The 18,615-nt window shown below is 39.7% G+C and overlaps 1 protein-coding gene across 1 annotated transcript; it reads left to right on the top strand.

Moving 5' to 3' along the window:
• The first annotated feature begins 6,369 nt into the window (after window positions 1–6,369).
• Window positions 6,370–9,785, top strand: LOC109034174 (stathmin-2). The gene has a single exon (XM_072298872.1). It carries the CDS (start codon window positions 8,141–8,143, stop codon window positions 8,615–8,617), a length of 477 nt encoding a protein of 158 aa, XP_072154973.1. The 5' UTR covers window positions 6,370–8,140; the 3' UTR covers window positions 8,618–9,785.
• Window positions 9,786–18,615: the final 8,830 nt, after the last annotated feature.

Consider the following 18,615-nt stretch of genomic DNA (forward strand, 5'->3'; position numbering starts at 1 on the left):
TTTAAATACTGTGTCCGAGGGTTATGAAGGATTATGCTGAATCACACTCCTATTAAGGCTATGTGCAAATACTCCGATTTTCATAAATTGTTATATTTCATTGATAAATTGATTATTTGATTCTTTTGTAGGTCTATTTTGTAAACTCAGTATTTTTTCACACCAATTTCCTTCCGCTTGCAAAATGAAATCATAATCCCTTCCTGATTAGCTTTGCGAAAGTTCAATTTGGGCGTCAACAGCTTAAACGCTGAAGCAAGGCCATCCCCATTAATAATTGCCACACTTTTTGGTCGACCGAATAATCCTTCGGCCATTAGATAATAGCCATTTCAGCGGCTCTTTGAATGATTAAAAAGAAAAAAAATACTTGATCATTCTCAATGAGGAGGCGAGGAGTTAAGCATTTGAACTCGAATCCCGGCTCATGAAGATTGATGCCACTCGGTTTCGGCCGTAACTCAAGTTCGATTCGACTTCATTGCTCCAATTCTTCAACTTGCCGTTGTCTATTGATATAGTGTAAATGGTGATGAATGGTCATTAATCTAAGGCCGTGTTGCGCTAAGCCGTTGGGATGAAGATAAGGGACAGAATCACAAATTGAATTGAAATCCTCCGGCAGAGTGCGTTTATCAGGCACGGGGATTCCAATGAATACAAGGGGCCGAATTTTGTCGGTCCTCTCACCGTACTTAATTATACTTAGGACGGGTCTCGACTGCACTTAAGTCCGCCTTAGCGCTTCTGATTGGCCGGTGGTGCGGTTTGAACTCATCGATGGCTGTTGCACTCCGTGTGAAAAAGCCGGCAAAATTCGGCCTAAGGGAGGCCTAGGGATATTTGAGGGGCTTGAAGGACAAGGCACATAACCGCAATTTTTGCTAGTTCGAGAAATACGTGTTTGAAGTTTCGAGATTTCATGGATCCCTACGGCGGAAAGAAAGTTCAAAATGACTTTTTGCTGCTTAATTTGGGGGCGAATTTTTTACAGAATACGCATGAAGACTAGTTTCACTTGAGATCATTGATATTTCAGTTTTTCCAAAAACTGCACTCACGCGCCTTGTCCTCCATGCCCCTTATTTCATGTGGAGTCGCCCAGGTGATACGTAAGCCACTTAAGTTAAGCTACTTCAGTTTGACTTACGATAGAGGAAGGGGTGTCAAGCCTAGGCTTGAGCCCTCAACTTTTAAAGAAAGTATTTTTTCCAAATATACTAACTTTTTCAGGTATTTTTCATGGTCTCTTCTTATTTTTTTCGAAAAATTGGGAAGAGGGGTCAGATCCGTGTTACGTAATTTGAGAGGGGGGAGCCAGAGCGTGAGGGATTGTCATACAGATACATTGTGAGGAGGGATGGGAATGGTGAGGGTGTTCCAACAGTCAGTAAAATGATTTACTTTACTCCAGGGCCGGATTTAGGGGGTGGCCACATGGGCCGCGGCCCATGGCGGCAAATTTAGAGGGCGGCAAATTTTGCAATTTTTTTAAATGTAAATATAAAAAAATCTGATTCAATAAAAAATTAGAAACGAGAAAAGGCGACAAAATCTCCCATTTCCTGAGAGTATAGTAATTTCTAATTTTGTCGTCTATCGGCGATACAGGAGACAGCACCTGTACCTTTATGTAGTCGAGTTAAGAGAGAGACCAAACTCGCAATTTGGCCTGTAGCGGCGCGGCACAGAAAGCAATGATGACGAGGACTTGAGATGAAAAGGAGAGGCCCTCTGCGCGGCGGTCGGCATGTAAGCGCCTACAAGACTGCATGAATACTTCACGCATTGCCAAACACAGTGAGATCAGCAGCGGTCTGCGTGAAACGCATAGCGCCTACAAGACTTCATGAATACTTCGCGCATTGCGCCAGACACGGCGCGGCGGCGGAAGTTTAAATTATTAAACCAAATATATGTTTGTTTTTTCACAATTTTTTCGTTCATTTCTTACAAATGGAGGGCCTTGACCACACAGAGGGAGGTTTACGAAACTTAACTTTCGCGCAAGTTCCGTGAACTTTTGCCAATAGTGTTGACAGGGCTTTCGCAAAAAATGTGCCCAACGCGAGTAAACGCGTCTTATGCGCCCCTCCCTCTCCGGCACTTTTACGTGATGGTTTTTATTGAAGTTTCAAAACGAATGAGAAGGGGGCGGCAAAATAAAGGCGGCCCATGGGCAGGAAGTACGTAAATCCGGCCCTGCTTTACTCAATACTTAAACGATCCCTAATCTTAGGCTAATATCCTGTTCGGATTCAGTACTCTATGGACTATGGAGGAATACTAGATGACAAAGTCTCAAGGCTCTTTGACAATAAAATTAAGGAATTGGAATCATCGAAAATTCATCCAAATTTGAGCATAATTTTATACACTTTGATGAGAAAGTATAAAAATGTGCTAGAATTTGAGAAAAACTCGATTTTTCTGTGACATCTGTGCAAGACGTGCAAGAAAATTGCAGATACTTGCAAGTGATGAGATGTGTTGCTGAGGAATCACAATTTTTTCTCTACCACTTAATCTTATTTTGAGCGTGTGTACATTTTTCATTGTGTATTCTTTCGGTGTAATTTATAACTTCAGCTTTTGAGCATTATTCTCTGCGTCTCCAAAGGAAAAATTCAAATCAATCTGTTCATCAACATACATCGTGAAGATAAGACTTTTAGATAGTTACTGTCCAGCCAATCACATATAGCTGAATATCATCAACTAAATGCCCACTAACGTTATCAAGCCTATAAAAGACAAAAGTTACTTTTTATCCATGTAGTTCACGTAGTCGACCCATGCACGGTTATTTTTTGTAACTCACGGTGCTCACTTTCTTCACTCAAATACTCAAAATCAATGAACTTTTCGCTTCTGTGACGTGTGTTCTCGCGACTATGTAAGTCAGTAACTGTGACTCTGAATAATGTTTCAAGCTCATTCAACACTTTAAAACGTTCACAGTGTGTTCTCTATAAGATTGATGTGGAAAACATAAAATGAACACGATTGAAAAGGTGGTAAAAATAAAAAAGAATAACGTTTCGGCCCCTTGCGGTTTACGAACTCGTATGATACCGATGGATAGTTCTGCTGGAGGGGCATCCGGAGGCTAAAACTCAACCATCTAGGAGATTGGAGTCGCATCAAAACTGGAGAGAGGCATAGCGCTAAAGATCAGAAGCGTATGTCTGCTGAACAGTTTGGCAAAGCGACATTTTGTACTTAATGTTTGATAAATGATCTTAAAAGAAAGTAACGACAACAATGTGGACAAAAAGTTAAGTATATGTATTCTGAAGTTTATTTGTGTTCACAATGTTCTAAAGATGCCGGAATTAGGCAAAATGGATTAGTTTAATTCAAAAGATAATCAGATTTAAGAGAGCGCACCTTTAGCAATATATATTTTCTTCATCTATAAAAAAAAGAAAGAAAAGAAAAATTCTTCGTTCTATAGTTTCCTTCACAAGGGGTATACTAGGAGGAGACGGCTTATCTCATTCGAAATGTAATCGTCCCACTTCAACCCCCGAGGGCCCCTTTAAGATCTTGTTTTGAATTGCATCGATGTTTTTAATAAGGCTCCGTCTGGTGCATCCCCATCCCCAAAAGGACAGGCATAGGCATACGTCCATATTGGTTTCAGGATACATTTGTGTAAAATTGTTTTGTAAAGGGATGAGACTTTGGTATTTGGTTTAAATAGCAACCACATAGTTTTGAACTTTCTTATCGTCTATTGCGCTTTGCTTGCACGTGGGTTCCAAAAGTCATATATGACTGTCGAAAGATCCCCAAGTCCTATTGTTTTTTTTTTTTTTTTTTTTTTTTTTTTGTTTTTTTTGTTGCTCAATAATCTGACGGAGAGAATTTTCTCATAAATCTTGCTAAAAACATTCAACATGCAAATTGGTCTGTACTTCCGTTCCGCAGTTCCAACCGTCTTAGGAATTAAATCGAAAGACCCCCGAGTATAGTTCGCAACTTAGACCAGGGGTATACTACTGCGACCGCCCTATCAAGCCTCACAGATAGAGTAATGCACAATGATTATAGAATAACTATGAGTTCCTGTGTGACTTAAATGAAAGCCCCTCGATCCATACTTCGACAAACGCAGCTTGTAAATCCCTGTATGATAAAGGATTTACTCCTAAAATCGGTGTTTTCTGTGGAACGCGTTTACAAACTTTTTTTTTAATATTTTTCATTCGTAACTTAACTATTTCTTGGTAACAAGGGAAATAACGATATCAAATAGAACACATTTATGATATCAAATAGGTACATCAAATAGAAGCTTACATTAAGAATCAAGATATGAGTTGTCGCTGGGACGGACGACTAGCGGAGTTCTAAGTCTACAGTGTGGGATATAAGATAAATTTTATATTATAGTAGTTTCCAAGTTGTATAAGACGGTAAACCTTTGAATGTTGGAAACATTTGTATGTTGGGTGAATCGTCGAATAACTCAAACATAGAAGAAAATTACAAAATACAGCTCTAATTGAATGGAGCATTTCACCACTCTATGTGTAGAGAAAACATTAGTACTTAACACTGGAATGACATACCGCGGACATACGGTAAAAGTGTATTTTTTCCCTAACAAAATTTGGGTTTTCGGATAAATTGTTGAATAACTTAAACATAGAAGAGAATTTAAAGAAACAGTTATGTTTAGTTATAAAACTTAATCAAGTAAAATCACATAAAATCTGGAAAAAAATGAAACAAAGAGGCTCCACCCGACACAATGGCTAGGTGTCATCAGCGAGTGTCGTACTTTGTTTATTGTTTATAAGCTTGTATATCCTGCATATTTGTGCTGAAACGAGAATAAATTGAATTTGGATTCTTAGAATTGAATTGAATTGAATTGGAGTATAAACATCTCTGTATAAACTCTAACTCAACTCTGTATAAACAGTAAAGCATTAATAATTATGGAACGCCATACCTGACATACGGTGAAAGTGTATTTTTTCTTTAGAAAAATTTGGGTTTTGGGACGAATTTTTGAATAAATCAAACGTAGAAGAAAATTTAAAGGAACGGTTCTGATTAAATGAAGCGTTTCGCCACTCTGCGTAAATTGAAAAGCGTCAATAATTATGAAACACATACCGGACATACGGTAAAAGTGTAGTTTTTCCCCGGAAAAATTTTGAATTTTGAACGTTGAGTGAGCAATCTTTGAATAGCTTAAACAAACAGGAAAATTTGAAGAAACAGAACTTATCAAATGGAGCGTTTGCCGCTCAGTATAAATGAGAAAGTATCAGTAACCATGAAACGGCATACCGGACATACGGTAAAAGTGTATTTCTTCCCTACGCGCAATGTTGGCATGGCAGATTTTCAAATGAACCAACAGTAACAGGTGGCCGTGCGCATGTGTGTGTGAGCTCGTGAGCTCGTCAAAATAAAGCGTCTACTGTCGTCACGGCATAATTGCTATTGAGCTAGCGATACCAATGATATCATTAATAGGCTAAACTCAAACGCGGTCAGAGTCCTTGAGTGTTCATGTCGCCGGCTAATTTTTGCGAATTTCAGCTCTCGTCGCGCGTCGCACGAGCCGCGCATATGAATCGCGAACTTCTTGACCCGTAGACGTCGCGACGTCTGCCGTGCAGCCGCTGTGTTTGTGTTCCATCGCGATAGGTAAACTGTTGCCCCCCAAAACTCAAAACTTCAAATAACCATCTTAAAAATTTAATAATGAATAAGCAATATTTAAGGCAAGATTAAGTTATTTATATGGATACGACAGAACGCAGGGTTGGGTCTCGAAAGGATGCAGAGACTCAACTGGTTACGCACGATTGCAGAAAAAAAAACAAAAAACAAAAAGCTTGATGGGAAGACTGATGAGAATCAGACCTTACATCCCAAAAAACAGCCCCTGAATTTTTTTCTCACATGTTGCTCCATGTCGATCGATACTTTTGTTTAAAATGTTGCGAGGGAGATACAATCAATGTCCTCCTTTGCAAATCAACGAATGGGGTTCTCATCAGCTAGGTACGACTCATGTTGATGTAACTACATCTAAGCAAAGTCGATATTAATTGATGAGTGAGAGAAAGAATGATGCATCTCATCCATTTCACTATTATTCCCTATATCGACGGTGAAACTACCAAACCACGTATCTCGTTTGCGGTGTTTAAAAATCTACGCTCACATTTTATTTTTTTTAAGTAGACCAAATCAATATCATTCCTTGAAATTTTCACGGAATTTTCTCCGCACAAAGAGGAAAAATCACAGAAATTTTCAAGACTGGATGTTAAGTAGTTTTTCATTTAAAAAATAAAGTATGACAGGAAGTCTGCGACGTCGCAAACCGAGATACGTGGTTTGGTAGTTTCACCGTCGATATGGTTTGAGTTTGGGAGAGGAATAAGCAAAGTTAATAAAGCATATTAGGCAAATATCCTTGAGAAAGATAGATTTAACATGTAAAATTACACAGAGTATTTACTTGTAATTTTACTTGTTGTGTTGATGAAGATATTTGTTAGAAGACAAGGGATTGTGCTTGGAGTAGCTCACTAGTAAATGTCCCTTATTTGGACGTATTTCTCTCAAACAGAACTATGTGAATTAAGACATGAGCCTTGAGATGCATGAGAATATATGCATAACAAGGCTCACGTGATAGTACACACAGTTCTGTCTGGCAGAAATACTACCATTTGATTGGAACACCTGCTTGCGTGACATGACCAGCACTGGACGTGAAGGTAAGAATTTTCGACATAATGTTGAATAATGAAGAGGGATATGTCATATTTCTATCGATATGAGCTTTATGTTTTCAGTTTTACTCGAAACACAGTAACAGTAACAGTAACAGTTGTACAAATTTACTTGAAAAAACTTACATTTAAATACAAATTTGTTACAAAAAAGATTTCAGTTTATACGCCTCCTCAAATTTGTGTTTGAATTTATGTTATTTACGTTTAATGTGTTGGACTTGTTGAACTTGTTTTTTTTTTTTGAATTTTCTCTCACTTTAAATTTAAATTTCGACGAATTTTTTCAAATTTAATTTTGCCAAGTGGCTTCGTAAATAAATCAGCAGTGTTCTCATCTGAATCGATGGGAAGAATATCAATTACACCCTTTTTATAGTTGTCATTAATGAAATGGTAATGAATCTCGATATGTTTGGAGTTTTTTGTAAAATTTCCACGCTGAGCTATGTCTAGGGCTCCTGAATTGTCTTCAAACACTTGAATTGGCATTTTAATTTCTATATTAAAAAATTTAATTAATTCTTCAACAAATAATAATTCTGAAATGGCTTCCGACAAAGCAACATATTCAGCAAATGTACTACTTTTAGTAACAATACTTTGTTTCTTTGTTTTCCAAAATACTAAATTTCCAAAAAAATTGATGATAAACCCAGAGGTTGACTTTCTATCTACATTATCTCCGGCCCAATCAGAGTCTGAGAAACAAACCAAAATTTCAGGATTAGCTGATTTTTCATAAACCAATTTCATATCTTTTGTTAAATACAAGTATTTCAGTACACGCAAACCATACTTAAAGTGTGTCTGATCATATGTAGTCATAAATCTACTCAAATAATTTACAGAAAATGCAATGTCTGGTCGCGTTGCACAGCTTATACATACAAAAGTGCTCCTATTAGATTTCTGTAAGGTAAGTTTTCACACTCAGCAGCTGGTTCCAATTTCAAGTTTTCTTCCATTGGTGTCTTATACAATTTGCTATTTTCTATGCCATATTTATGAGCTAGTGATTCAATATATTCACTTTGACTAAGCGTCATTACCTGTGTGTATAAATTGTAATTTACATCTATTCCTAGGTATCTTTTAATTCTACCAAGATCTTTCATATGGAATTTTTGTTTTAATTTGTTTTTAACATCATTAATGCACGATACATTTTCACTACAAACTAGTAAATCATCGACAAATATGATAATATAGACAACTTCACCTTTTTGATTTTTCAATACATAAAGACAGTTTTCTATTAAACATCTTTCGAAATCAGAAGACTTGCAAATTTCACAGGAATTACGTGCTGACGATAACCAAGCTTTTCCAATTATTTTACTACCGGTGATCAGATACGTCTAAAAAAAATGGCCCAAGTCGAAGTACCTGTTGATGTCAAAGTCGAAGAGAAGAAAGGTGGAATCAAGTTTGAGCTGATCGAAAGTCCTGCCAACACCCCGCCACCAAAAACCAAAAGTTCCTCTCCAACCAGAACTATTTCTTCCGAAAACATTGATGAGAAACTAAAGGCTGCTGCAGAAAGGAGACTGTCCTTAGAAGCTAAGAAGATAAAGCAGCTGAGCAACCAACTATCAAAAATCGAACACGCCATGAAGAAGAGGGACGAAATATCGAAGGAGTTCAGCGTACGTTCCAAGAAAGTCCTGGAGGAAAAGATGGAGCAGTACTCAGAAAAGAAAGAAGCACACATCTCAGAAGTCCTTTGTAAATTGAAAAAACAATTTGAAAACGGAGAGAAAACCACGCTCTGCTACCATGTTGAGAAAGTTAATAAAAAGACATTACACGATAGACCGTTGCCTACGAGAATGGAGAGGCCGTAACTAGTCAGTTCTGTGACGTCAAGCTAGTAGATATTTACCGAAAACAACAAGCATCTCCGGGTCATCAGTGCATCGATGAGTGAGGCAGTCGCTGCGTGGACCAATCAGAGTCGCTCTCGATCGGCCGAAGTTGCGCGAGCGGCCCGTTTGAATCTGAGTGGAGTAACGATTTTCGGTATTACGCATTCATTTCCTCGATATTCAGACAATGTCACAAATGAACTAGTTAGTTTTCTAAAGTGAAATTTCATCTTCTTTCTAAACGGTTCTTATGAAATTTTGCATCAGATCAACCCTGAAAGAGATATCGGCGAGAAATCATCGCGCGGCAAGCGTTCTCCCATAAGAACGCGTGTTAAACCGCGGCCGAGTTTCATCTACTAGTGTGACGTCACAGAATCGTAGTTACGGCCTCTCCATTCTCGTAGGCAACGGATAGACTTATTGGTTCTCTTTATTTCACAAAACCAAACTAAACCGAACCGGTACATTTCACGATATCCGACATCCGAGTCCGACGCCATTATTACACGAGTCCATCATTCCAATACAAGTAGAGACTTCTTCACACACATGAAATAGGTGCTGCTCTCTAGCGTGCATCAACATTATCAATATGGAGCTTACAGTGGTTATTTTTTTTTTGTCGGCGGAGGGCTTGAATAGGGTTTGAATCACTAGGCATTTATTTGTTTGTAAGGCATACTTACACTGTGATGAGACATTTCACTCTTTTCAGTATTGAGGGAAGTTTATTGAAGCGTTGTGGTCGATAGTTCAACATTGAAAATTTATCATTCAACATTTATCATTAGAAAATTGCCATATAAAATTGATGAGATATTACTTGCACGTGCGGCCAGAATACAATAACTAGTATAAGTAGCTGTCTTAAATCGTGTCAATAATTTGTAGTGTAAACACTTTATCAGACTCATGAACTTTAAATTGATAGCATTTTCCAGAATCGTTGTAGTAAAGGCTCCAGTATAGGGATGTGAAACATTCGTTAAATCAATTTATCTTATTCTAATTACTGTATAAGTAGGTGAATAAGTATAAATAATAATAATAAACAAAATTATTCAGGCCAGCACTGTCTATTGTAAAAGTAGTGTTGTATGATATTGTATCTGTCTGATCAAAATAAATTGTTTCATCAATATGATACCGTTTTTATTCATTCAATATATCTGCTAGTAATTTACTTTTATTCGCTTATGACGCATGCCTTGATGTTACTTCTGTGTTCTGGACCCCCCGGCTTCATGGCCCAACTCCCAGAGGGCGTTTCGTGCCTTCAAAAGCCCGCTCCACGGACCCCGTGAGTTAATAATTATAATAAAAGAAGGTTTCATTTGGAGACTATTTTCCTTCAATATCTGCAAAACATGATAATAATCGTACCGGTAGATCTTTAGAACGCACTGTGACAAAAATTAACATTTGTAATGTTTCACGGGTAGATCAGGGAGTGCAGGGCCGCTGCTCACATTTTAGAAGAGGAACGCTGTAATTCATTTAAATAATGAAAGCATCTTTCGGGAAATGGGCATTGTTAAAATACAAATCAGTAATTGTCAACTTCATCGGCGCAATGGCGATACTGGAATTATGTTGAAGTGTGAGAAAAACAAGTAAGACAATGAACACCAGGCAAAATGCAGTACAACGCCGTGATGCAACTATTCGAACTTGCCGGATATCCGTGTTGCATAGGCACAGAAGTTAAGGCGTTTTCACTATGCGAGCACTCAGTCACCACTCACCGTTTCACCCGCGGCGCGGTAATAAGTTGTCAAATGACAGAGCGTCTCCAATTTTTCGTTTACCTATACACACTACAAAGGCATCAAGTACGCTTGAATAGGCACACTGGCGTATAGGATGTAAATAGGTACCCTCTGTTTCAGTTTTGATATAGCGATGTGCTCAGCACATCGCTATATCAAAACTGATAACAAAAACTGATAAACTGATAACTAATTCGTAGAGCAACTGTTCGTGCCTTCCGCCGCGCGCCGCCGCGGGTGAAACGGTCAGAGCCGAAGCGCCTTAACTTCCGAGCGTATGCAACACGGACATCCGTGGAGCCCGAATAGTTGCATGCAGACGCTGTAATGAAATACGTTTAATGTTCGTCGCATGCAATACTATATTAAAACTGCGGATGCTACGCTTGTTTCTCTTCCGCCTCAACTTAATTTCAGCGTCGTGTAATATGCCGATGAAGTAAGCTATTGCTAATTTTTATTGATACATTGTCAATTTTCCGAAAAATACATTGATTGCTTAATATTACGACGTTGCCGGTCCTCCAAACCACAAAATATTTAGGCATCTGAGCAAGACTTGCAGAGCATCCTTTGGATTACATTTTGCAACAAGGAATCACTATCTCTGGCTCTTCAATAATAACCTAACCTAAAAGCTCATATATGCATAGGGAAACTGATCGCATGTATGTTGTTTCTAAAATGGGCGAGAAATGATGGTTCCTTATTGAAAATGTAATCCCATTAAGCAGTCGTCTTTCGTTTGGATTTTTTCTCCTTTTATTGGATAAATACTTTTAACGTAATCATTTCGTACAAAAATGTCCGATTGAAATCAATAATAACTCAATTTTTTCCAAAACTGTACCCATGCTCCTTGTCCTCCAAGGCCCCTCATTTCTAGTGCGGGGTCCTAAAAGATATTGTCTCCGCCTAGGATCCGGTTGTCTTTAAGACTAATGATCCCGCAGGACCTACAAGATGTAAAAACCTATGAGTGGAACAAGGGTTTCGTGCGAAGTAGCATGTCGGCCGGTATCGGAAGGAGGCCGTCCTTGAGGTTCGATTAGTTTGGGCGTAAGCCGCAGAGGACGCCGAGCCAAAGAGCAAGGAGCCCGGCCTGACGCCTACCGGAATCGGGTTCGACCTCTTCAGATCCGCCGCGCCAAGCCGCACGTCGCACAGTCCATCCAGTCAATAGGAGAGGTCCAACATGAAATTTATTCCTGTAACTGCAAATTTTGATGTTCATTTCGTCACATTTTAAATCGAAGATACAAATTTTTATAGAGCAGCCCGAGACAATGGTAACAGTAGAAAAGCAAGGGGGGGGGGGGGGGAACAAGGCTAAAATACACAATTAAAAAACCCCGAGACGTTTCGACCCATTTTCAGTCAAAAATTTAAAAAAAAAACGGTGAAAAACTTGAGCCCCACATGGTAGTAACCGGTATCCGAGAAAACAAAATAAAAAAATAATAAAAAATAAAAAAATAAAAGAAAAATAAAAAAAAATAAAAAAAAATCTCACGGCGAAAAAAAAATCGACTCAGTTTTGAGTCGAAACGTCTTGGTTATTTTTAATTGTGTTTGTGTATGTAAGCCTTGTTTCCCGTTTTCCCCCTTGTTTTTTCACGATTTTAGAGCATAAGGGGTGCCTCTCCAAGAAAACCTCACGATCAAACAAATGGAGCCACCTTTAGAATCTCAAAGTTCTGTATGAACGGAGTTATGAGCTTTAAAAATGTCCAAATTTTGTCCGACCTCCCGTATCGACTCGACCCACTGTGCGGCCGCAGCGCTGCGGTGGCACGGTACGGCAATTCGAACCCGACCCGCGCTTTGGCGAGCCAAGACGAACGGACGCGAGCCCCGCCGCGCGCCGCGCCGTCACCGCAACCGACAAAAGACAGGACATGCTCGCATGTTGCCATCTCTGAGCTACCTTCACACTGCCGGGATAGCGAAGAGAGCAGTAAATGTCGAATTTACAAAATCGAGTTTCCTTCAAAATTCGTCTAATCTCTTGGATGAAATCACTGAAATAGCTAAACAGCAAAGTTCACCTCAATTGTATGAAAACGAGGCATATCGTAACCCTCCGGCCAAAGTATCACAAGCGCCATGCTACTTTTAAACATTTCCGCCGCAATTTTATTTATTTTTTTTTTTATAGAGAAATTGTTGGTTGAATCTGTTTGAAAATTTCACTTAATTTAATTGACGGCACAAAGAAAATTCAGTGAGATTTTCGGACAGCTTGGTTGAAAAATTTCTCTGTAAAAAATAGAATGGCAGCGGAAATATTTAAACGTCGTATGGCGCTTGTGATACTTGGCCTTGGATAAATTGTGTTTGGTGCAATGCGCGAAGTACCCGTTCAGTCTTGTAGGCGCTATGCGTTTCATGCCGACGGCACTGTTTTTGACGCAATGTGTAAATTATTCTTGCAGTCTTGTAGGCACTATGAGTTTTACGCCAACCGCTGCTGACCGCACTACGTTTCATGCAATGCGTGAAGTATTCGTGCAGTCTTGTAGGCGCTAAGATGTGTTTAATGCTGACCGGCGCGTCAAGGGCTCCTCCTTTTCATTTCAAGTCCTCGTCATCATTGCTCCCTGCGTCGCGCCGCTCCAGGCCAAATTGCGTGTTTGGGTTCTCTCTCAACTAAACTAATAGAAGGCTCTGTCTCTTGTATCACCGAAAGACGAACAAATTAGAAATTACTATACTTTAACACTCAGGAAATGAGAGATTTCGTACCCTTTCTTGTTTGTAATTTTTTTCCTGAATCCGATTTTTTTTTTAATATCTACATTTGAAAAAATTGCAACATTTGTCGCCCTCTAAATTGCCGCCATGGGCCGCGGCCCTTGTGGCCACCCCCTAAATCCGGCCCTGCATTGCACTGCTACAAAGTCTCCATCTTTTAGATATTTATCAGTCATTTATCTTGTCGAAATACAAATTGTGCCATGATTTTGGATGCAATAAAGAATCTTTTATCACAACAACCAATTTACATTTGAGTTTACACTAATGATACTAGTAAGGGAAACAACAGAAGGGTAAAATGTAATTTAGAGAATTTTAATGTGGGATAAAAATACTGGGAAAACGAGATGATTCCTCGAAAAGAGAAGCAAATGTGTTTGAGAGGGGGAAGCAATGCAATATCCGTCGATGAGCTGACACTGCACCGCCGGCCGTCCAATTGGACGTATTTCTGCTAAGCGGAACTATGTGCATTAAGACATGATCCCTGAGACCCATAAGAATATATGCATAACAGGGCTTACTTCATGATACACATAGTTCCGTTTGGCAGCTATCCGTCCAATTGAAACCCTGGAACGAACGACAATACAGTCGCGACTCATTCTGAAAGTGTCAAAATTTCGGATTTTGACTTTTTAGCGGATTTTGACTTTGGTTACCTAAGAGAGAACGCTTTAGCTGGATCAATAGGCTCGAAAGCCACTTTTAATGGCACATACGAGCATTTCAAATATCAGCTTTGGGCTCAAAAGTTTGAGTGCACGTCAGTAGGGACACATTTATCTCGAAACTTGTATAATGGCGCTTGGGCCCTTGAGAAAAAAAATAGTTGAGAAAAAATAAATGAGGTAGACTCATTTATCTCAACTGAATTCGGTCTCTGAACATGACTACAGCCTCTCAATATTTTGAAGTATGGTTTTTTGGTGAGTTGAGCGACGGACGGAGAAATGACAACGGCGCTTGCGGATTGAGTGGGCGCGTGTCAAGGGAAACCCACTGATGACCATCAACCGCCCATTGATCCAATCCCGGTCCCGTGCGAACTCAGTGGAGCTTCTGGCTCACCCGCCTTGCGCATGCGCAGGACGATCAGGGCTCCAGTAAAGTTCATCCGGGGAAAAACTGGCTCCAGCGTCCTCAAGCCAATTTCATCCAACAGAATAACTTACGTAAGATCTAGAGTACCTATATTAAGAGAGTATGGCCACTGGGCCCCATGGAGAGGCTTAGGACCCAAAAATGGCGGTGCTTTGTTTTGGTTTTTGAGGATGGGAGGGGGGTCATTGCCAACTTTTGACGGTTACCACCAACCGTACTTGCTGCCAACCTTACTACATTCAAGATAATTTTTCTCAAAAATTGCACACGATTAGTCTTAAAAATATGTAAAGAAGTCGCAAGAGTGCATTTGAGTAACTTTCTCGTTACGATAAGCAAAGAAAACTACATTTTGAGTCATTTTGCATTACATTAATTTATGGCGTCCGCCATTTTTGGGTCCTAAGGGCTCCATTCAGCCTAAGATGGCTGAGCCAATCAGAGGTGGTAACATCAGTGGCCATACTCTCTCAATATAGGTACTCTAGTAAGATCCAAAGAGCCGCATTCCCAGTTATGTATAGGATACATCACGGAAAAAATTACATCGCTGATCTAACAATTCAATTGCTAAAAAAAGTGAATGCAATGTTTCAATGTAGATTTTACAAGAAACAAATGCTACACTAACCACCCCCGTGGTTAAATTAGCTTACAATAGTGGTCAAAGTATCATTTTTTGTTGTAAAATCTACGTTCAAACATTGCAGTCACTTTTTTTTTTAGCAATTTAATTTTTTCTGTGATGGCAATGACTGATAGCAAGTGCAAAACCACGTATTTCCATTGCTGCGTTTCAAAATTGTTGCTCCTATTTTGTCTTTACCAAGATAAACAAGCCTTTTTAGCTTGAAATGTATACAGAGTATATTCTGCTTACAGAGGAAAAAATCGAGAAAGTTTTCAAAAAATTACGTTACTTAACTAGTTTTCCAAAGAAAAAATAAAGTTTGACAGGAAGTCTGCAACGTTGCGAACGGCGCGGCGATACGTAGTTTCGCACCTTAATCATAGATAGGCTATAGTGTAGAGGCGCGACACTCTGATAGGCGCAAAATTGTCGAGACTCCATTCCCAAACGTCAGTACCTTATGTATTCAAAATTTATTCTTGGTGTCTCTCGTCACATTCATGATCCAAATCCAATTTTGTTCAGGCGTCAATATTTTTGCGATCGGTATCTCAAAAATGTGTAAAATCGTGTTTTTAAAAAGGTGAATGGGACGTATTTCTGTCAAACGGAATTATGAGCACTATGATGGAAGCCCTGTCATGCATATATCCTCATGGATCTCACGGCTCATGTCATAATGCGCTTAGTTCTGTTTGGCAGAAATATGCGTCCAATTTGGAAAATTTTCCCCCGGTATCTGACACATCTATCATCCTCTTTTTCCGAATGGGGGGGAGGGGGCCTGGAACTCCCCCTTCCACTGAGAGCGCCTACTTTTAAGGCGCCAACTATAGTTTAACCTAGGGTGCTATTTTGCCGAACCCATACTTAAGTTTGCTTCCAATGGCCGCTTTGAACCACGTTGATTTTGGTTTTTCTTTCGTGAGAGAGAAGTTGTAATGTACGTAAATTACCGACGTTAATCTGAAACTGATCGGTTGATTTTGGACTGTTTAAAGATGCTTAACACGTTCTGCGTGAAATTTTAATGAGATAATTTATCTCCAGGCTTTCTCTCTTGATTCGTCTAGTTCTCCATTCTGTGGCACCTGCATCAACTCATTACTACAGGTGAGAGATCTAAAACCCCCGGGGATGTCGGTCTGGGGAGGGCACGGAAGCTCAAAAGCTATGATCATTCGAATGTTGCCAAATTTTCTTCGATAAAAATTTCAATTTGAGGCTAAATTACGTATATTCTTCCTTGAAATGTTCAAATGTTTTAGATCAAACTGTAAATAAAAGTGTCTGACAAATTTGGATGTAAATATCTTGCAAGTTTCCTAAAAAATTTGGGTTTTATGAGAGGAGATTTGGCAACGTCCGAGGGTTCATACGGCGTTCTTCCGTAGCACAGCGGCATAGCTGAAGTCAAATCTCGATCCGGATGAAAGAGTCCGGTGACACTCTTTCAGCGGCAACATTCCGCCAGATCGCACCGACAAATCCCCGATTCCCACAGGACAATAATGCACATCAAGCGGAATTTCCCCCGCAATCGGAAACACCGTTGAGTAGCCGGGAAGGACTGAATACGGGGACGAGGTTTTAAATTTAGACCCCTCAACTGCAGTGGCTCCCGCGCCCCCTCGCCCAAAGGGTTGGCGAGACGTCGTCCCATCCCACCCCACCTTACCCTGCCATCCCCTTCCCCCTCCCCCGATCCCAAAATATTTGTCAGAGAATCGCTGACTCCTGCTTTTGACCCTGTTTGGCTATCGGATCGATAATCCAAATTATCCCGGGTTGTCTGTGAGGGGGGGGGGGGGGATCTGCACTGCGAAAAAACTTCTGTAAAATTAGGGAGTGGTTGAAAAACTATTTGAAAGAGTGAGAGATTGAAGGGCTTAATTGCATGGCAGCTGTTAAAGTTTCACCTGACCCGACAACTTATTTATTTATTTTTTTTTCGTTTAGATACGTGTATTTACAGTGAAAATGTCAGGAAACGTTTGTTAAATCACCAAGCATATATTTTCAACAAAGAATTTGAAGAAATGGAGCAATAAACGTAGTTTTTCTTCACCTTTTCTGCGTTGACTCCCTTAGCGAAATGCACTGCCTCCACTTGCCGTTTCACGGGATTTGTCCCAGGGAAAAATCCCACTTACAAAGTCGGGAGAAATATTGAGTCGATCAAATTTTTTTTTTCCAGTACCAAAAATGGTCTTTGTGCCCCTAAGACCAACTGAGAGCGAAAATAAAGTGACAGCGAACTATGCGATATTTTAATGGTTATTCCATTGTTTGTGTTTGTTTCATTAAAATAATATATCAAATTGCCAATCGTGTTCAATTATTATTTCCATCCCGATTAAATAGTCGTTTTTCACTAACTTATCTTCCCGCGCAAACTTGTCGCAGGACCATATGAGCACTGTCCCAGGGAGACGGTAGCTGGGAAAAATCCCAGAGGTTTTATTCCTGCGATTCGAACCTGGGATAAATCCCATGAAAACGTCGCGTGGAGACAAGGCCTTATATTTTGCCATCAAATCAGGCAACCGGGTGCTCAGATGCAACTAACAATATCACAGTTCTCGGTTGTTTCACGGTTGTTTGATTTAGAAAAAAACCGCAAGGTTTTATGGTGAGGTAGATGCTGGTATTCGTTGCAGACGTGACGACTGTTACCACAGCAGAGACGAAGGGTTGCAGGTTGCAGGTCTAATTGATTTCAAAAGTTTAACAAACTCAACAAAGAGAAGTTTGCGCACATTCACTCCGAGTTAGTCGCCGGCCCAGGTTTCAATGTGTAATTTCTCGAGCAGTTGTTTCTGGTGAATCAATGTTTCTCACCTTTGCGTCAGCAAGATTCTGTGCTGCTTCTGAGGAGCTTTGGAAGCACGAAGAGAGATGCGGAAAAAAAAATTCTCCATTTCATCTCATCTCGCTTAATAAACAATGAACAATTTTTTTCTGCACGGAAAATTACTCCGGGTCCGGGACCCGTAAATTTAGATTACGCACAAGCGCCGTCTGTACTTCAGTTCTATTTTTCCGGCTGAATTGTCAAGTTATCATGCAGTAGATTTTGTATTCAAGAGACTTGGCTCTAGCTACAGAGCCTGGCATGTCGATTTGCTTTATTTTACAAATCGGCCAATCTCAGATGGAGAGGACCAACCACTGATTCGCTTGTCTGGGTCTAGTGACCTCTCAGAGGACTGTAATAATATTTGCAAGATTCTTTCTTTTTCGGATTGTACAAATAAACATGTACTTCAGTTCAAAAAAATCGTATGAATGATTGGAACTCCTGCGCCTGTAATATCCAAAAATAAAGATAGGGAACCTCTCGTTTTTCGTCGTAACCTCGCATGGCATTGGAAAAAAAGTCTTTTTTATCTAGAGTCCAGTCTCTGAGCAAATTCGTCAAGAAATAATCCTCTTGATTCAAATAGATTTATACTTGTGTCAAGAGATAAGGCCAATACATTTAATTTAAGCGGATTTCCTTTTGATTCAAGCAATAATCCAATGGGCCAATTGCGCTGGTAACAGAATCGTGTTTTGATGATTGATTCTTGTAGATGAGCAAAAAATGAGAAAATGTGTCCAAACAGCAAGTTTCTACGTTGAATATTAACGAAGATATCGTCCTTTGAAAAGTCGGGTTTTTGACGTCATCCACCCCGGTAGTACATAACATGGTATATATACTACGGTGC

The sequence above is a fragment of the Bemisia tabaci genome, chromosome 3 (assembly GCF_918797505.1).
Source record: "Bemisia tabaci chromosome 3, PGI_BMITA_v3".
Taxonomy (NCBI): Eukaryota; Metazoa; Arthropoda; class Insecta; order Hemiptera; family Aleyrodidae; genus Bemisia; species Bemisia tabaci.

Coding starts and splice junctions, on each gene's coding strand:
- LOC109034174 (XM_072298872.1), top strand. CDS start 8,141: ATGGCCCAAGTCGAAGTACCTGTTGATGTCAAAGTCGAAGAGAAGAAA.